At 38.8% G+C, this 21,167-nt stretch overlaps 2 protein-coding genes and 1 long non-coding RNA gene across 7 annotated transcripts in view; 1 reads left to right on the top strand and 2 right to left on the bottom strand.

Moving 5' to 3' along the window:
• The window catches only part of EML6 (EMAP like 6), a 118,298-nt gene extending 110,141 nt beyond the window's left edge, over positions 1-8,157 (bottom strand). For 2 of the 3 annotated variants that reach the window (XM_081943077.1, XM_081943079.1), the window contains exons 1-2: positions 7,702-8,157; positions 3,250-4,012 (exon numbers count right to left, since the gene is read on the bottom strand). In XM_081943077.1, coding sequence (XP_081799203.1) covers positions 3,250-3,791 — 542 coding nt within the window. In that variant the 5' untranslated portion in view covers positions 3,792-4,012; positions 7,702-8,157. Of the gene's footprint in view, positions 1-3,249; positions 4,013-4,464; positions 4,576-7,701 lie in introns of those variants that run through there. The other variant, XM_081943078.1, reaches the window with a different exon arrangement.
• Positions 1-21,167, top strand: part of LOC309387025 — a 317,032-nt gene that overhangs the window by 167,380 nt on the left and 128,485 nt on the right. The gene's annotated exons all lie outside the window — the stretch shown is intronic.
• The window catches only part of SPTBN1 (spectrin beta, non-erythrocytic 1), a 202,793-nt gene continuing 198,222 nt past the window's right edge, over positions 16,597-21,167 (bottom strand). For all 3 annotated transcript variants that reach the window (XM_081943073.1, XM_081943074.1, XM_081943075.1), the window contains 3 exons: positions 20,388-20,561; positions 19,396-19,438; positions 16,597-17,918 (listed from right to left, as the gene is read on the bottom strand). In XM_081943073.1, coding sequence (XP_081799199.1) covers positions 17,715-17,918; positions 19,396-19,438; positions 20,388-20,561 — 421 coding nt within the window. In that variant the 3' untranslated portion in view covers positions 16,597-17,714. The remainder of the gene's footprint in view (positions 17,919-19,395; positions 19,439-20,387; positions 20,562-21,167) is intronic.

Raw genomic sequence — 21,167 nt, 5'->3', positions numbered from 1 at the left:
GTAGGATTGACTTAAAGAGGCTAGGCTTAAAGAGCCCTGCGAAGGCAGGGGCATCAGGTGGAAAGTCCTCGTCCTCCGATAGTTCCTGTGTCAGGCCGGTAGTCATATTCTTTTTAGGATCTTTGGCCTGCCACACTTTCTTATAATTTTCTATGCTATTTCATTAGTGTAGTAGTTGGGAGGGGGGAATAGAAAGGAGTAGGATTGTAGAATGTATTGTTGTCATTCTTTTATAGAAGCCAAGGTCATCTTTTGTCTCTGCACCTCGACACCTGACCGGAAGCAGAGGGGTGTAGATGCCAGCGTGGAAGATGATGATTGGAACATGTGATGGATTTGTGGGTGTGGGGATAGATCATGAACTTTCAACTGGGTGGAATTTCAGGATGTAAATCAGTGTTGGAATTTTCCATAGACTTGCTAACTTGCCTGTAGAATAAATTGGACCTTTAAGGATGATTTTGCCTTGGACAATGATTTAATTCTGCATGATATTTAGAACGCTAACATTATTCCAACTCTCACCTTTAAAATGATTCGCTAGCACCCTCCCCCTGGCACAGTCAAGACAACACAGGAGTGGCCCAGCCAGAGCCCTGACGTGAATCCTTTTGTACATCTCTGGAAGGATCTGAAAATGGCTGTCCATTGACAGTTGCCATCTAACCTGACTGAGCTTGAGAGGATTTGCAAGGAAGAATGGCAGAAAACCCCCCAATCCAGGTGTGCAAAGCTTGTTGCATTATATCCAAAAAGACTGAAGACTATTATTGCTGCCAAAGTTGCTTCAAGAGGGTGAAGGGTCTGAATATTTATGCCAATGTGATATCTCAGGGTTTTTTCTTTTTAATAAATTTATAGAAATTTCTAAAATTCTGTTTTCACTTTGTCGTTTTGGGGTATTGAGTGTAGATTAATGAGAAAAAATGAATTTCAACAACTGTAGAATCAGACTGCAGCATAAAAAAATGACAAAAATGAAGGAGGTCTGAATACTTCCTGAATGCACCTGTACATGATAGAAAGCTAGCTAAACATCTATAGACTATACTTTCCTTCTGCATAATTTATTGATATTGGTCTTAGCACCTGAACAGGGAGCAGACAAAAGCACATTTAAATCTTTACTTTTGAAAAGCCACTACTGGTAGTCTTCAACCTATTCTGTAATTGAGCCTGCAATTACAGTCATTAACAATGAAGTCATCACATGACTGTCTGATTTTATGACTTTTGTGATGGTAGTTAAGCAAACGCAGCCATCATTAAGTGAACCCATCGTTCATGAAGAGTGATTTTTGCCGGAAACTGTAAGTAAAGTGTCGTAAATCCAGCAAAAATGTCATAAATCATGGTCAAAGGATGTTGCAAATCTCTGTAAATGTTGACTGGTTACCAAGTGCCCAAAATGCAATCATCTGATTATGGGGGGAGGAGGGGAAGCAATCACCTGACCATTAAACATAAATATAATTATGCACTGTGTCAGAAAGAAGAGTTAAAATTTACCAGTATTTTGATTTAGCCAACATGAAAACCATGATGTATTATTACAGAAGTAGTAGCAGTAACTTCAGGTTTGTACACTACCCATTCCCTTTTGGTAAGGCACAAATGGCTATGTAATAATAAACTAATTTAGACTAATTGCAATTAAACATTAGATTCCATTTTTTGGCTGAAAAGAAATCAAACCTGATCTGGGTTAACAGTGTGTGTGTGTGTGTATGTGTGTATAAATACATACATACACTTATACATATATCCTACATCCAAGTAAATATCCTGATCATTGAATTACAAATAATAAACATGACATATAAAAGTAGGAGGAACTGTTTTTAAACAACAAAAAAATATTACCCCACGGTTAGAACAAATGTACACAAAGTATAATGTTCCCCAATAAGATTTCCAGCATTTGAAGTTATATTTCACCAAATTTAGGTAAGCTATATTTAGGAAAAAAATTGTGTTGCAAATAAAATCATGTCATACACGTTTTTATAAATTAAATATTATATGTTAGATTTGCAGAGGGCGGTAGCATACAGATATTGAAGACAGGATATTAATTTTAATCAAAAATTGAAGTAAAATTAGCACTATTTTTGGTGGACAGGAATCAATATAAAACTTAGTCAGAAAGGCACAACTGAACAATTTTCCTAAATAAAAAGTAGAAATCAGATTCCAAATTAATTATGTCAATCAACCTTAGTATTCATAATTTTGGCTGCATAGAACACAACCTAGCACAGGTGAATTAAAAAGAATACAGGATGATCCAAAAGACAGATCCAAATTATAATAGTATTTTCTTGGGCGAGACGCATAGAAAAGGTTTATTGGATAGAACAAACACCTAACATATAATATTTAAACATCATAAACTAGCAAATTGAGAAAGGATAATCCTGTTTTTGATATTACTTTTATAAAACACAGCAGCCAGTTTCAGAATAATTTCTATTTCAACATAAATGAAAAGAATCATAAAGATTTCTGTTTCAAATAGAAAACAGGTAATCTGGAAAGTTCACATTTGTATATAGTTCATATTTTAACAAACAAACAAACAAACAAACAAACAAACAAACAAACAAAAAGGTATGTTATGTTCCTGCTGTCTAATATTGTGGCTATGATACTGTAGCCACTTTTCTGGAAGTAAATTCCACTGAACCCAATAGTATTTACTTCTCAGTCAATATGTTTAGCATCACATTATAAGTTCCTCTTCCATTCAAAATGCAACTGATACCAGAATCATGAACATGGCTGAAAACAAGTGGCACTTTGTAGTAAAGATAATCAGTATGGAAACATAAACACTATACCCATACTGAAATTATAGGATCAGAGTAAAAACTGCTTTGACTGGAATACCAGATGTTACAGCTACTGTATATCATATGTAACCTACATCTTCCATACATATACCCTATTTAGGTTTTAGCTAATACAATTGGGACGATAATGAAGATAATAATGAGCTATCTGAAAAACTGCCTTAGTTTTTCAAAGAATGAGCTCCAGACTTGAGATTTAAGATACAATTTCTTTCAAAATCTTGGGTCATAAATACACAAAAATAAAAAATTAAGGAGCACCCAAGCACATTCAACACTCCTATATACATATTTTGACATACTCATTTTTTAAAAATGCAAGAGGTATGCTAAGTCATGTGAAGCTGGGGAGAGCTGTTTAAGCAAACATTCCCTCCACACTGCACCCATTTCTTACCTGATAATGTCATCATTGTGCCCCAGGAAAAATTTCTGTGTATGCTCTCTGGTGTTATAAACCACGCCGACTCCAGCTACAAAGTAAACCACTTCTTTGCCTGCTGTGTAGTACAGGTTGTTGCGGCACTGATGACCCCTATACCCATATACCCACTCCAGATGGAGCTGGCATCTAGGAGCAGTCCGATCTGCCATGACAACCCCCCCCCCTAGAAGCACAGAAAAAAAACTGGAGCTATTGCCCCCAGCCCCACGTTCTTGCTTTTCCTGCTTCCTTGTTATAAATGATCTCAATTTTTGCTCAGCTGCCAAATCATTCAGCTGCCCTTCCTGATGCTGAGGATTTTTAGTGAAAATGCATCCTGAGTCTTGCTCTGCTGCTGCTGGATTCCTAGTGCTGAGCCGACACCATAATCTTCTACTGCCAAAGATGAGCAGCCGTTGCTGCTTTCCCAGTTTTGCAAGCCAGATAACTTGGAGGGGGGAGCACACGCATTGAGGCAAATTCCGAGTCAAATACAGGCATGAGTCTCTCTGCATCAAGTGCAGAACACTGGTGCTGTGGATATCATTATGCCTTTTAAGTTTCTTGAAAAGAGTAGCTCACTGCCTTTCAAACATGGTTATAGTTCTTAACTGTGGAAAAAGTGCAGCTGACATGAAAAATAGCTTTAAAAAAAAATCTCCACACATTCTGTGGCTGGGTAATGAAGAAAGTAGTCTTCTACAGATTTGCAACTAAGTGTAAAGGCAAGATATTTCTGTAAGGAAAAAGAAAGATGTTTTTATGTATATATGATATCTACATACTTTTGCATTATAGTTTACTATTTAAAAAATACTGTAGTCTGAAAGGTAACAGCTAACTTGGTGTAGTGGCTGAAATGCTGGATTAGAAACTGGAAATGGTGAGTTTTATTCTTCCCTTAGGCATTAAATTGGAGATTTACCTATTGGTCGCTAAGAGTTGAAAATAACTTGATGGCACATAATCAATCAATCATAGGCATGAAAGCTGAGACTTTGAGTTTCTCTCAGACCAATGCACCTTACAGGATTGTTGTTATGGAGAAAATAGGAGGCAGAAATATTGCCTTGAATTGTACAAAATAAATGCACTCCATCAAAGTACATAAATATAGTAATAGGAAGTATTAAAGAACAATTTAAAAGCAATGAAATGGTTACTTTTCAAATAAGGAGGTATATTAACCTTCGCAAGGTTATGCATTATAAATCAAACAGTATATTGTTTTGCTTTTCCCATACTCTTCACAACAGGAGGTGATTTTTTTCTCTGTCTTCATTTGACTGTGGTTTCCATATATCCACTCTAGAAATAAAATTATAACTTACAAACTCATTATTTGTATGAAAGGACAAAAGGAGAGGGATATTGGGGGATGGGGGAATCCAGGACAGCATACACAATTCTGCATGGGCAGCTCTGTAAGATGCTCCGCCTATTACAAATTTTCACCAACTGCGTCATTGCTGCCCCCTGTGCTTCTGATTCTCTATTCCAGTGTGAAGGTTAATAATAATAATAATAATAATAATAATAATAATAATAATAATAATAATAATAATAATAATAAACAGTCCCTTAACAGTTCCTAGGTCCTTGGTTAGGACTCGAGCTGTTGAGCTATCAACCAGCCCCAAAGGCTGTGAATCTTACAAAAGATTAACCACATAATAATAATAATAATAATAATAATAATAATAATAATAATAATAATAATAATAATAATAATAATATGGTAGTAATAATAATAACAACAACAATAATAACAATAATGTGCAGCTCAGTGTGTTTCTCACTTCAAATAAGAAATGTCTTTGTTCACTTTAATACATAACTTTTAAGTAATGGTCTGTAATGAATATCAAACATTTTTAACAGAGGTTAGCTATAAATTCTACACATAAGAAGCAACCAATTAAACTGCCATAGAGAAGAAACTTGAGTCCCCAAATCTGAGAAACACAGTATCACTTATTTAACATAGGGCAGATATACCAGAGTAAATAGGCAGTTGGACAAGAACCCTCTCTTAAATATTTTTTTAACCACAGGGGGAAAAAAGAGCTTAATAATTTCCTGCTTTTAGAGGCAAGTCAAGGTAATTTGATTGAATTTCACAGTGAAACAAACAATCCCTTTGGGAGTTTCTGAGGAATAGTAGTGATGTTATACTCTGGCAACATATCAAAAACAGGTTGCCTCAATGCCAAGACTCTATTTTGTAGTAGTAACATGAATTATGCCTGTAACAGACATCAGTCCCAGAGTGAAAGTTATGAGTTTCTCACAGATTTCAGTCTAAAAACTCCTTTTGGTTGTTTTATATATTTTAATGCAATTATATAAGTGCCATACTTTATACAAAGAATGAAAATTAGGATACTTTTTGACTCTGGTTGCAACTTATAAATGTTGGGTAAGTTCTTGTGAATTCAACAAGGCTTCATTTTCAGTAAATGTGTACAAATGCTGCTAGATTTATTTACACGCTGAATATACATTTCAGAGAACTGTCATATAGTTCAATGATATATTTTACGTTCTGGATAATTGCAAAATAGACTACAACAATGCATAATTAAACTCAGATATTTGGTCTCCTGTAGCCCCACAAGATAAAATATAGCTTAGGATTCCTCTTTAGATTGTAATTAATTGTTATAGGAGGGAGATAAACTCAACTCTTCAATACTGCAATTCAAATTTTTATTGCTTAAAGTGCTTTGGCAGTCTTTTCTTTTACTGCTTGAAATCTTTCCATGTAGAAAAGTGAGACAAATTGCAACAAGAAAATACATTGATAATGAGCAGATAGTCTGCATATGTCAGAGGCGTTTGTCTTTATTATTCATAATCAACACAATCCTATACTAAATAAATCAATTTGGATTAATGGGTTTTGTTTTATGAATAGGATGAAGGTCCAAGTGCCATGGTTTCCAATAAAATTATTTGCAAAACAAAGTGTTCCATTCAAATATAATTTTAATCATGAAATTATCCAACGGCCTTAGGAGAGCAATGCTCCTTCACAACTTCCTTTACATCAATCTAGTATGCAGGAATAACAGTACTGAATATCTTTTCAAGACTGATGAAATAAATTTGATAAACTAATGCATGTGAAATAATTTTAAAAGTCTTTGAATGATAATGCATTATTGCCGTAGTCTGAGGATTGAACTCTAATACTGTAATTGAAGCTTGAGAGGAATCAATAAATATTGGTTGAATTTAATGTGAAATTGTTTAGTCTGATTATATTCTAACATTACCCTGTCTAGAGGGCAAGGCTCCTGATTTGGGGGGGGGGGGGTGTCACGCTTAGATTTTGAGCAGAAATTCAATTTGTAAAAAAGAGCTGGGTTTTTTTCTCAATCTTTTGTCAATTGCTGAATCAACTGCTTGCCCACTAAAATTGAATAAATGGCAAAATCTAGGCATCCATGAAACTGGAATACCCACAAAGATTATTCCATACTTATTCTAGTCAAATCCTTGCTCAAAATCCTTTTTTTCCCCTTTGTGTGAAATCTAACAAAACCCCACAGGCAGCATCTCCTCTCAGCTTTGCACAGGAGGGAGGCTACTGGTTTCATGCTCTCCAGGAAGCCTAGAAGCAGAGCAGGAAAACAAATAGCTCTTCCCAGCTGCAGCTCTCTAGTATCTGGTCTGATTTTTTTTTAAAAAAATCTTCATTATGGAAAAGAGTAATCTTCTCTGAAAGCTGTCTGAGCTAGTGATCATAATCATTTTTTTCCAGTTTCACAAACTAAATGCAGTGCGAAGGGGGATTTTCTCTAGTCTTGTTGTTTAGAGTTGGTCTACGCCAGATATTATGAAAAGGAGAAAAAATGTCTGTCAAATTCCCCATTCCATACCAAGTTTTTGTATATGTACGCTCCGTCTTCTTCCCCGTTATATATTTGCTTGGGAGTAAGATTCACTAAACTGAGAGGGACTTGGGAGTAACCCTTTTGCAACAGCATGCAGAATAGCAAAGCAAATAATACCGTTCCCCCCATCACTGTCCACATCACCCTTGGCTGTCAAGGCGCTAGCATCTCTCCACTTCCCTAGCAATGAAAATAGTGATAATAAATTCATATTCCCGATGGTTTGCTAGCACCCACCTACCCCCACTTCTGACTCACCAAATTAGCTCCCCTGGTATGGCCACTTCTCTCCCTGCACAACGGTTTAGTTCTGAATAATCTAGAATTGCTTTTAAAATCATAGAGCCTTTCCACAGAAGTAGGGAAAAGGACTTCGAGCAATTTTGTACGACTGCTGCGCAAAGCAACCTTTGCTTTGCCGACAATAACATGGCAGATTAATGATCCCTGCCACTATTATTAACATTATCAACCCGAGGCGGGTTCCCCCGAGCAACCACCCCACAGACCGTGATTTGACAGTCACCTGTCAAGAGCAGGAGCAACGGCTATGAACCAGGAATCCTGACAAGGAGGAGGGAGAGAGGCAGGCAGGCAGGCAGGCAAGCGGGCAGGCAGGCAGGCAAGCAAGCGACTGCACCACAAGGCGAGTGAGCCGTACTCCCATCTCCTCCTCCTCCTCCTCAACTTCTCCCCAACCCGTTGCTGTTCATCCCCGCCCTGCTCGCAGCGGCACGTCTCCTAGGCAGCCTTGGCATGAAACCGCCTCATCATTCGACGGGATGGGCAAAGAAAGCAAAGCTGCGTCATCGCTCCACCAGCATCTGGTAAATTCCCTTGGAAACCCCGCGACTTGAAGGTCCCGCCTCCTTCAAATCGATTAGGGTAGAGGCTCATGGGAACGGTAGTTTAATTCCTTTGTATTACGGAGCCTCAGAGGAATTTATAGTCCCCGGGGTGTTATGCGCGCCCAGCCGGCTTTTACCCGCCTTCTTTCCGCTGTTGCTTCGGAGACGCTCTATGAAGGTGGCTTCAGGCGCTTCTCATGAGAATGACTTGGTAATCAGCGAGAGATTCAAAAGCTCAGAGATTCAAAGGCCGAGCGGATACGAGCGCACAAATCTGGACAACTATTAAATTGCAGCACGACCCGTTTCGATATCGTTTTGCTGCCATCTAATGTTTGACCTGGATTTTGCAACCGGGTTTTATTTAGCCTTTAATAAAATTATAACCAGGTATTATATAAGATGCAAGCAAGACCACAGAACATAAGAGTAACAGGGTTGAAAGGGACTTTGGAAGTCTTCTAGTCTAATTCCCTGGTTGAGCAGGAGACCTTATACTATTCTAGACTATCTCTTCTTGAACCTTGCAGTGTTGGAGGACTCGCAACTTTTGGAGGCAAGTGTCTACTCAGGTGACCTGACACGCAGATAAACCGCCAGGTCGCCTTAACTTGCTAAAAAATGCAAATCACCAGCTGTCTGCAAGGAGTATAACTCAGGGGTGAAATCCAGCAGGTTCTGACCGGTTCTGGAGAACCAGTAGGGGAAATTTTGAGTAGTACGGGCAACTGGCAAATACCACCTCTGGCTGGCCCCAGAGTGGGGTGGGAATGGAGATTTTGTAGTATCCTTCCCCTACCATGCCCACAGACCTGGTAGTAAAAAAAATTGAATTTCACCACTGGTATAAATCCTTCCATTCCTGTCTAAGCTGAAGAAGTTTCTTGGATGAGAAGTTAAATGTCTTCAAAGAAAAACCAGAAAGTCCAATTGTCTCTTGAAAAAGAACTTTTGGGACATTCTGAAGGCAAGCTATTCCTCTGATTGTTCTCACTGTAAGGAAATTTCTCCTTAGTTATAAATTGGCTCTTTTTTAATGATCTTCCACCCATTACTTTTTGTCTTGCCTTCAGGTATTTGGAGAATAGGTCCACCGCCCTCTTCTCTGTGATAGCCCCTCAAATACTGGAAGACTGCTATCATGTCACCCTTAGTTCTCCTCTTCATTACATTAGATGTATCTAGTTCCCTCAATGGTTCATCTTTGCTTTGGGGGGAAATCTGCCATCAAACTTTGCTTACATTTGTCATTATTATTTATTGTATTATTAATTGAATCCTTACAAAACCAATATGCATTTCCTCTGCATTCTCCCAGTTTGATAACTATAGGCAGGGATTTTCAACAAAGCAAAAATCAAAACCACTGTCTCTCCTATTTCTTTCGTAAGCAAGTATATTCTTCTGTTTTACATCATCTTCCTATATATGCCACAACTAGAAATGTTTGAGTTTCCTTTACAATTTATCCTTATAGATATCCTTGTTTAGAAACCTGTTTTGCAGTTCTTGTGTAAATAAAGAATACAAATAAATTAAATAAATTAAAAAATGTAAATAAATCCTCAAAACTTTAACTACAATGGACCTCACCCAATTCCGAAGAAGTCTGTAAGGGGCGTGCATAAGCGCACTATCGTGCTTACCATCCCTCCTACTGTCCCCATTTATTTGTACCCATTTCATTCATACTCATGCTTATTCTTATACCTATTATCTTGTACACGATTAACAAATCAAATAAATAAATGTATTTAAGGGTTCTACAGTGTTTTGTATTTAGTACTGTTTGCATTACCGGTGTTCAATGGAACTTACTCCAGTAAATAATCTTCAGATTGCAGGAGATTTATGATGCAATCCTACACCTTTCAAATTAACAGGCATTTAATCTCAGTTTAGTGTATACAAGACTGCAATCTTAATTCCTGTCACTTTATGAATGCTTTGAGCTTGTGCTTTGAGTGTTACTAAAAGTAACATTTTTAGAATAGATAAACAAAAACACAGTTCTTTATGTGCCCAGTGACTGATGTTTGTGCTATGTATCAGACGTAAATATATTCAAATTTGAGTAAAGAATGCTGTTTCCACATATGGTACCAGATATACAAAGTGTGATTTTTTTTAATCCAAGAAAGATAACATATTACAAGTGATTTGATTCTTGGGACCAAAAATTGCCAAGAACTCTGAACATAAACCATAATAACTGCAGAAGCATGGATACATGCTTGGGCATGTTCAGTTAATTAACTACAGATTCTTCAGGGGCAATGAAGTTACAATTTGCATGGATCTTGTTTTTGAGTAAACAAATATTTGGGGTGCAATAAGTGTTTACACATTGTATTTCCAAGTCAAATTTCCAGTTTCAAAATCATTGTCAGTGCATTCAAAAGAAATTTAGTTGGGTTAATGAATTAACTTCAGCAGAATTCTATACCTTTGTATTCAGATGCATGCAGTTTTATATGCTTGTTAGATGAGACAATTTTATTACTATAATGATTTGTGGTGATCTGATTTCATAAGACTTTAGGCATGGATATAAGAGGTTTGGAAATTAAATATACAGTACTGATGAATTTCCACATTAGCCTTCTAAATTAGGAGGTTAATCTGCCAGATTTCTGTAATATGAGAATTAAAGGCCTGATCACTCACCCTTTTCCCAATATTAAGGTCCCTATATCTATGGGATGTGATGGCTCAGTGACTAAGATGCTGAGCTTGTCAATCAGAAAGGTCAGCAGTTCGGCGGTTTGAATCCCTAGCACCACATAATGGAGTGAGCTCCTGTTACTTGCCCCAGCTTCTGCCAACCAACAGTTCAATAGCATGTAAAAATGCAAGTAGAAAAATAGGGACCACCTTTGGTGGGAAGGTAACAGCGTTCCATGTGACTTCAGTGTTTTAGTCATGCTGGCCATATGACCATGGAGACGGCTTCAGACAGTGCTGGCTCTTCGGCTTTGAAATGGAGATGAGCACTGCCTCCTAGAGTCAGGAACGACTAGCACTAAAGTGCGAGGGGAACCTTTACCTTTATCTGTGCTGCAAAAATCCAAATAATGACTAGATTGCTATTCCGAGTTGCTGTATCTTAGCTACATTTAGTGGTGATCAGGAGTTTTGCAATCCAGGTATGGGAACCCTGTTCCATACAGATCTTATGGTAAAACCTTTTGAGATTGTTCTTGGTTGTTGCTAAGGTTACATTTTCTATAAACAGCAACAGACCTTTTGAAGCAATGTTGCTTTGTCTTTACAATTTTTTTTCTGTTTTGGTAATGCTCCAGAATAACAGTGGAAGATGCAGAATACAAAAGGTGTTGCTATTTATTCAGTGTTTTTTCTTAGTCAATGATTATGGGTAGGAATGTGAAACAGTTACCGGTACATCTTTTTCTGTGAAAGCGACCAGTAATCTGACAAAGGTTGTTTATATAATACTAGTTTATCTGTAGAAATCAAGTAGTTATTTTATCAGAGAATGAAGTCTTTAGTCTCTGTGAGGAGTATCAAGTTTGGGTTCAAAAAATATTTTTATGGTTCCATGAGCACTTCTACGGGGGCTTTAGGGTTTAATATTGTCATGTGCTAACAAATCTGGCAGAAACTCAAGTTCTGCACCAGTATAATTTTGCTGAGGAGAAGGGGTGAAAATAGCTGCCAAAATCTGTGGCCAAAATTAATCTGAGTACCAGATTTTCTGTCACATCTCTGCTTCTGCACTACTGTAACTTTAAAGTCTAAATATGAAAAAGGCTCTTCTAATAAATCTAATCAGCCAACACTTCTCCATACCCAGCCCATACTGCAGTGCAGAGTAAATTCCATCACTGCAACTAACTAATATAGAAATCTCTGGGAAGAAATCACCAATAAGGCATGCAGGAAAAATCTTTCCCCAATGTCAGAGAAATATGGTATGTTAATGTTCAGGATTTAAAATGACTTTCTAGCTAACCAAAGATAACTGCAACAGGGAAGATAATGAACTACATCAGAATCATATTGAATGTGGAAGAATGTTTTATTTTTATTTTCCTGTTTTTGGGTTCAGACAAATTTTATGTCCCCACTTCCCTACTTGGAATCTGTCTCAGAAAGGAATTGTTATTGCCTGCAGTAGAACATCTGTTCCTTAGACCCCCTAAGGTCAATATGATGTTGAGAAAAATAGTGGGGCATTTTACTCAAAAAGGGAGCATGATATCTAAATACTGTCCTCTGAAGGAAAAGCAGATTGTGTCTCCTCAGGACCTTTATAGATACCTTGCCTCAAGACTCCAGCCACAAGTGGCCAACAAGGGTAGTTGCAGCTGGAGATAAAATTAGTGTGAAACATTCCATAGTCACTGTTGTTGGGTGGACACACACATTTCCAAACATGCTGCTGCAAATATTTGATCTTCCTCCACTCTACTATCAGAAATGAAAGTGTGAGTATGTATACTCTTCAACGTATTGTTTCTTTAACCACAAGTTACTAAGTTTCAGTTGCCTTTGTTTACCAGAGGCACCAAACTCCATTAATCTACAAACTACAGTGGCTGAATTCACAGTGTTACATACACTGTATACTGATTTGTTTATACCTTATTTATAGCTCAGTGTATTGCATGACCTGAGTAGGGTCAGATAACTTTAGGAATATAGCAGAACTGTAGTCTAGATTGTGACGCTGGGAGAAAAAAAGTCTTGAAGAAAGCAATGGCAAGCCACTCACTTATGTGGTTATCATGTGTTGAGGTTGATTTAAAAGTCTTCCCTTTATGTTGTGAAAATTATCTTGGCTGAACTTTTATTGATAAAAAGTTTTGATTCCTTAGCAACAGAAAGTTATTAATTTTACTAATAATAATAGTGTAAATTTAATCTCCCACATTAAAGTGAGGCTTCTCCAGTACAGAGTGACAGCCTTAAGCAAGTATATACTCTTGTTAGTGCAGCAGCCCCAAACCTTTTGAGCATCAGGGACCGGTTCCGTGGAGAAAGGTTTTTCTATGGACGGGAAGGGCTGTGGTTTTGTGTACTATTGCATCCTGTGGATGGGGTTTTGCTTGTTTGTGCAGCCCAGTTGCTAGCATTTCACAGACTTGTGCCTGTCCATTGACCGGGGGTTGGAGTGTTAGTGAACACCTGTCATCCTGATATGGCCAGTAATCTTCCTGGCAATACAGGAATTCCACTGTACCCCTTACAAGGAGAAGAGCGTTTTCCAATCTTTACAGTGAAATATCAACCTGGTAGATCTCAATGCAGTAAATTCCATAGACAACAGACTACCCTTCTATAACATTTTACATAATTTGTGTAATGATATAAATGATTTGTCATTTGTATAATTTTTGTGTCAGTTCCATTTGTATAATGTATAATGACATTTGTATAATGATATCACACAAATGAAACAAATTGAGCAATAACAGTGTTTGTCTTATGGAAATCTGTGCATACCATACCCATTTCCCCCAAATAGTCAATTAAAACAAGCTTTCACTATACATTATCTCACCTAATTTGAGATGCAAATCCAAAATTTAGTTTGCAGGAAAAGATGCATAGGTAGCAGCACTTATTCATAATACCTGAGTATCTATAATCAGAAACTAGTTTGCTGGTGATCATTGCTTATGAGTGAGTGTTTCTCCAAAACATGCAGTAGAAAGATGCTTTGGAGGTGAAATATACTTTCAAATGTTACTGTACTTGCACAGCATAGCCTCCAATAGCACAGCAACAAGGAAGATCCTCTTTTCAGTTGTCACCTGTAGAACACAAGGGAACTTTGCAGCATGCCAGCAGCAGCTGTGTCCAAAGTGACTAAGGCTTTGAATCAGACATAATATGCAGTTACACACATCATGGGAAGGGCATATGTTGGTTAGCAACTCAGTTATAATTAGAGGAACTTTTGTGCAGTTTTCAAGGACATATACGGAAGCCAGTTGCTATTGCTATCAATCTTCTATTATTTTTACTGCTCTTCAATAAAACAATTACTTATTTACTGTTGTTGTGTCCTAGTTGATAAGGTTTATCAGTTAGGGATCCCTTCTTAGCCTTGTAGCTGACCTCAAGATTAGACTTTCCCCTGTTGGGAAAGGAAATTAGGAACCCCAATGATAGCATGATCTATGCAACTTTTTGAGAAGTTGGCAACTCAAGCTGTTGGAAAGCCTGATTAAATAAAATAAAATAAAATAAAAACAGAGTCGGGTGACTTCCGGCAGCCGAAGGCGACAGACGCGTGCGTCTGCCTTCTCGCTGCCTTGGTGGGCTCCCCTGCATTCTAGGGGAGCATAGGGTGCCTTGGAGTGGCGCCCTGCCATAGAGGCGGCTTGCTGGGATCCCCTGGAACGGCGGCGGCCACGGGAGGGTCTCCAGCCTTGCTCCAGGAGCCGTGGAGCGCAGGGAGCGCGCGGAATACCAACGCGTGCTTCGCCGAGCGCAGCCAGGAAGGAAATGACTAATTTCAATGCAGCAGCTGAAGCGCGGTGAGATGGGGGCTTCCCCCGGGTCTTATACAGTTTAAAAACCTTATTGACTGTTTTGCAGGTTTTTTTTCCTGGACTTTGTTTCAATTAGAGAAAGAGTTAAAAGTGGAGGGGGGAGGGAATTTCCACCCCCCTCGAGAAAGTGGCACTTCGAAAATCTCTCCCTTGCGAGGGAGAAAGTTCAAAAAAGTTTGAAATACTTTCACTTCCCTTGATTGATGGGGGGGAAAGGAAAAGAAACCCCTTTTTTCCCTCTTGATTACAACTGTGAGAGAAAGGATGGTGAACTGATTCTTCTCTAAGCTATCTATGGGAATTATGATTTTGCTGTTTCCTAACCACCGGTGCTGGCCGAGCCAAGATGGCTCACTTCCCCTTTCTTCTTTGTCTGTAAGCATGAGACTCCTCCCTTGAAAGACCTTGTTTGCCTTGATCTAATTTCCACCCCAGAGAACTCCAGGAGCCTCTTCAAACAAACTTTTTCCCTGGATTTGGAATGTTTTGATCCACCCATCTGCTTTGGTCTTGAATTAAACAACTTATTCTCCTTTGGACTTGCCTGTTTGGTGGCCTCTACCGGCTGTGCTTTCCTACAGACACCATTCCCTATACAGAACAATAACTATCTCCGAGCTTCATGATGGGTCCAAAAAAACTACCACCTGGAAAGGCTTCATCGGCCCCAACATCTTCTACGTCCAGTCCCATTGCCCACCAGTCACAGTTGGGGTCTTTTCTACAACCTAAAGCCCCTGAAGAGAGTTCAAAGGATTTCTCTACTCAGCAGCTGCTTCAGGCTCTCTTAAAGGGACAGGATGAAATGAAAAAACAGCTGCAGGACTTAAATGATCAGCTCAGAGAGACACAACAAAAAACTACACAGAACGAACAGCGGATAGGTGTACTGGAGGGGGATGCGGTTGGGATGAGGAGTGGCCTGGAGGCAATCCAAAGGGGGAATATAGAATTGGAGAATTATATGATAAAAACGGAATTTGAAAGGATGTCTTTTTTTCTTAGGTTTCAAAATTTACCAGAAGTTGAAAATGAAGATCTTAAAGAGATTATGACCACAATGTTAGCAGAATATATTAACAGAGATAAACAACAGCTTGGGTGGGATATTGACTTGATCTATAGGATTAATTTAGCCTATGCAAGAACACATAATGTCCCAAGGGAAGTTCATGTTAAATTTCTTAGAAAAACCACAAGAGATGAGGTTCTAGGAGCTCAAAGGGGAGGACCATTAAAATATAAGGATAAAGAAATAGCCATTCTTAAGCATATCCCAAAGAAAGTAAGAGATAAGAGAAGGAAATATAACTTCTTAGCAAAAAAATTATATAATAACGGGATCTGGTTCAGGTGGCTGTTACCAGAAGGCATGTTGATTTTTTGGGAGGGCAATAGAATTAGAATTAATACAGTTGCGGAAGCAGAGGCTTTCACGAAAAAACAGACTGCTCTATTAGGTGATGTGGGGGATCCTACACAAGATACAAAGCAGGGAGGGGCTGAGGCTCTGCCAGTGGACGGGGGGGGGGGGGGGAAGAGGAGACAATGAGAAAACTCAGATCACAAAAGTGAATTGAAACACTATTCCAAATGTTGTTACAATGTATTTTTAAGGAAGTGACAAAAGTAAAATGATTGAAACATACTGATGATTTGGTGTTAAACTTAAAACTGCTAATATCTATGTAAATGTTTATAGTTTTTTTATTTTTCCTTTTTGAAAAAGTTGCGAGACCCAGGGGGGCTTCTTCCCCCCTGCACGATGTAGCTGTCAAAATGTTCCATAACCTTTTACCCTTTTCCTATGTAAAATTTTTAAAAAACCAATAAAAATTTTAAGAACAAAAAAAAAAAAAATAGAAAGATACCAGGCATTCAGGAAAGCGGACAAGTGATTCACAAGACAGAGTAAGTCAACAGCCGCTCAGGACCCTTGCAAAAGGACTATTGCAAACAGATATCAAAAAGTTACTTCTTCATTCTGAAGATGGTATTTTTGATAGTACAATTTATTTTTCAAATAACAAGAAAAAAACCAGCATATATCTGTTAGTTTTAAAAGCATTTAATGACATAGCATATATTTAACAGATAGGGTAAAAGTCTAGAGGTACAGTTCCATATAACCGAAAGCCAGTTCCAGTACTATCCTGTCTACAGGCCCAGTCATTGAGAATTCATTCCTATTAAATGTAATTTTTTTCGATTGTGCAGTAAGATGAAAATTGTTCATTACAATAGTTACAGGTGACAGAGAAATGCACGCTATGTATCAAAGAGCAAAGGTAATGGAGCAAAATTATAACACAGTGCAGCAGCTGACAAGCAAGTTAACCATTGGAATAACATTACTTTTTCCAGTAAATGTTTTAATTCCACTTTTACACTTAGTCAATGATTTTAAAAGGTTTTTTTTAATTATACATCTAGTCTTATACTTTTACTAGAATTATCTGAAACGTACAATATAATGTATTTCAGCAAAAAAAAAATTACAGATTATTTAAAACCATTATCAGTATGCGAAGTCCTTCTGGTTCAACATTCTTAACTGTCATTGCCAGATGCGGGTGGGGAGAGGGGGGCAAGGAAGCGTCACAATCGTGTTAATAATAGCCATATGCCTGTATACAAATGGTATTGACTGGTAAGTTAATGCCAAGCTGCACTCTATTAGGGTAAAGAGAATACACTACCATTAGATTCACAGTGGGAAGAATCAAGGAGTGAAGACTCAGCGCAACCGTCTCAGATGGAAGTGAAAACTAAAACCAGCAAATTGTCTCCAAGGGGCAAGTAAACTTTATTAGCTCTGCTGCTTTGCATACCAATAACACAAAGTAGGGGTATTTTTTTTTTTTGAAGACAGCCTCAAAAAATTGAGGAACGGTTTCAATACTAAAGCCTAATCTATATTAACTTCACTTTAAAAAAAAAGGGAAATGTAGTTCTCTTTTACTCAACAGTTGCCCAATGCACCTCAGGTATTTATAACTTTAGAATTTTTTGAGTATGTTTTTTTTTTTAAAAATGCTGTATAAATAAAAAAAATTAAATCATATTGAGGAACATTAGGCACGGAGAGTAATGTATTGGTTCTGAGCTTGCATGCTGGAATTCCACTGGAACGATCAGAGAAGTGCAGCGTGGACAAATAAGCAAGGAGTTCACTTCTTTTTTCCAAAAAGGCTGAACCTCTTCTCTTTGTCTTTCTCCCGTTTGCCAGGACTAGACTCACTGGTTACTGTCACGCTGGCTGGCAAGGTCTGGGCACGGTTTGAAGCTGGGGTGCTCTGTGTGCTTGTGGACAACTCAATTTTGTCTGAGGAGATGGCAGATGTGATGGCCTGGATCCATGTGTTCATTTCCTCCTTAAAATAAATGTTAATGTTAACAGGGTTTCTAGGAATCTTAACTCAGCTTGCAGAGCAGTAGCCTTAACTCAGGGGTGTCCAAACTTGGGAACTTTAAGACTTGTGGACTTCAACTCCCAGAATTCCCCAGCCGGCCAGCCGGCTGGGGAATTCTGGGAGTTGAAGTCCACAAGTCTTAAAGTTCCCAAGTTTGGACACCCCTGCCTTAACTGCTTCCCAGCCCCCCATAAGATCCTTGGCCTTTTTTTTTTTTTTGTACAACCAGAAATAGCAAACACATCTTTCCTGGTAGCTCTATTGCAGAATTACATCACTGACGTTACAATGATGCATCCACCTTCTAAATGGTTTTCCTTTTTTGCATCCTGAATCACTGCTTCCTTTCCCCACCGCCTTTTATTCCCAGGCCAGCCTGATGACTTCCCTTTGCGCTGCTGGCAGGGCAAACTGAAAAGCTAATTCTGCTGAGCAAAGCTCAGGCTCAGGAAGAATTCCCCATCTCAGGATCTGAGCTGCAGCCAAGACAGCTTGGTTTGGAGTTCTCCTCTGCCAAGTCAAAGGGAGCCTGGCAGACAACTGACTTCCCCTCTCAGCTGCTACATCTAACTGGCTGTAGTTTAGTCTCCTAATTCCCACACTGGATTTACTGTATATGCCTCCATTGTTGGTGGAGAGGGAACCAAAGTTAACACCACTCTGAGGTAGTCTCCAGCTTGAGTACAGAACCTCTCATAATTTCAAAGCTGCTAGCATAGCTGGGAGCTTGTTCAATGGAGAAACTGCAATTAATCATGGGCTTTGCCTAGGGATAATCCCCAACAGGCTGCCTTCTGCAGCCATGTGGTGCAGTTTTTCACACATGCTCCTTTTTCTAGCTTCTGAACATGTCATGTCAAACAGATAGCTATAGCTATATTTGCAACTGGGATGAACCAAAAGCCCAGAGGCAACTGCTCAAGATGGCAGAGCAGTTATCTCTTGAGGCTTGTACTTTCTTTAATTTAAGACAGGATAGCTTTTGCATGTAGGGACAGCTTTGGGATGATCTGATGTATGACTTGCTTACCTTCCTGGACAAGAGCAATTCATGGCTGCTCAGTTCTGTAAAAGGCCCTGGCTCTAACCTGATGAGCACTGTCCACTTCCAGGCTTCCTCTGTTCCCAGATTTATCCAGGCAGAGTAGGACTTATTTCTGGCAATAATTTGGGTTTTCATGTAGTATTGCAAATTTTAAAATGCCTGCATAAGCTGAGAGGTTAGCCAATGACCCCAGACTGCTTGAAACTGATTTGTCTGGGCAGATCAGGACTACATTTTCACCAAATGCAGATTTCTCTGGGCTTTCCCATAACAAACTTTGTGTCTTCCTAGTCACAACACCCAGGGGAAATGAACTTCACCTGCATAGAGAAACAAAATATTGGCTACAACTTTATTTTTTAAAAAAGGAATGAATGAAAGGAAAATACTTACTTCATCTTTGGCTTGGAAAAGGTATTCATTGCCATCAGTTAACCTGTAGTTCAGAATAAATTCACATTTGAATAGAGCAAATGTTTCTGTTACCAAAACAAGAGTTATATGAGATCTGGACCTTGTTCTTGTATCAATAGGCTAGACTCATGATGGTGAACCTATGGCACACGTGCAACAGGTGGCACGTGGAGCCATTTGTCAGGGCACGCAAGGCGTTGCCTTGTTAGCTGACTTTGGCCTTCTTTTGAGGCCGTTTTCTGCCTGAAGCCTCTAAAACACAAAAAACCAGCCCTACCAGTAAACCGGAAGTTCGGGAATGGACTTCCGGTTTGCTCATAGCATCGTTTTTTGCCCTCCAGAGCCTACAGGGAAGGGGCCTGAAGGCTCTGGAGGGCGAAAAACGGCCCTACAGACAAACTGAAAATCACTATTCCCAAACTTCTGGGTTCCCTGTAGATCCGTTTTTCAACCTCCAGGGGCTTCAGGGAAGCTCCTGTGGCCTCCGGAGGGCAGGAGAGGCTGTTTTCGCCCTCCCCAGGCCCCTAGAAAGCCTCTGGAGCCTGGGGAGGGCGAAAAAACCATGCCAAAAGCGGGGAGGGGGGGGAGAGTTTGTTACACATCATACGCATACTCGTGCTGGGGGGTCACAAGCATAGCATTATGGGTGTGGCATGCCAGCGCACAACCCCCTGTGCTTCCCCCGCTTTTGGCACGGCAGCCAAAAAAGGTTTGCCATCACTAGGCTAGACTCCCTGATGTATGTACCATCTGCAGTCTTCACAAACATATACAATATATTTTTGCTATTGTGTGATGGAGGAACCTCCAGCACCCCGATCTGAGATATGCACACAATGAATATCATAACGTTCAGTTTAACCAAGTGCATTAAACTTTGGAAGATAAAAGATTTTTAGACTGAATGTATGAATGTAGGCTGGAAGTTATTGCTCCGCTTAATCTTTTGTCATAGAAATAAAGATTTTTACCTTAACTTGAATACGTGCTTCTTCTTCTTGTACTCCACTGCCACTTCACATACTGCTTCTTTCAGGCTCACAGGGACCTCACTGTGGTATGGAATGCCTGAGGACGCTGCTTTTGCATCTTTGTAGAAACCCATTTCTTGGTTGTTAATAACACAGTAAACATTATGCCATGATCTTGAGACACAAAAGAAAAAGCAAAGCAAGCGTTAAAATCATTGTCACAAACAAGCCCAATTTTCCTCTGTCTTCCTACAATTAAAGGCTTTGGGTTATAGGTTTTAGCAGAGAAAAAAGCAATTTCATATCTAGGAACAATGGTCAGCATAATTTGGACAAATAGTAATTCTACTATAGAATATAGTAGAAATTATATTATAGTAGAAATATTTTGGCACTCTTTGGAAAGGGATGCTTTTGGAATGCAAATTGTCATGCATCTCAGAATTTAAAATTTTGAAACATGTTTTATTTGAAACACTGAATCTTGGGATTTGGTCACCCAAGTAAATGCAGTTAAAAAAATATATCCTATTGAACATTTCAGATTTTCAGTTCAAATATCATTACTAATCACTGCTATAAGTGATTAAAAGAGAAAGCATATCAGTTAAAACTCACTTATTGTAAGACAGTACACCAGCTGGTTGGCTACCAATTTTGAATAAATAAAATGCCTTCATTAGCGTAATGGCAAACAGAAAGAGTGGCAGCATATAGGATTGTTTTGGGCATATGAGCATCTGCATAAGTGTGAGTGAAACAATGCAATATGAATGATAT

Source organism: Natrix helvetica (assembly GCF_964273705.1).
Source record: "Natrix helvetica genome assembly, chromosome: 2".
Classification (NCBI taxonomy): Eukaryota; Metazoa; Chordata; class Lepidosauria; order Squamata; family Natricidae; genus Natrix; species Natrix helvetica.
Note: the sequence above shows the minus strand (reverse complement) of the source record. Positions and strands in the feature narration are given on the sequence as shown.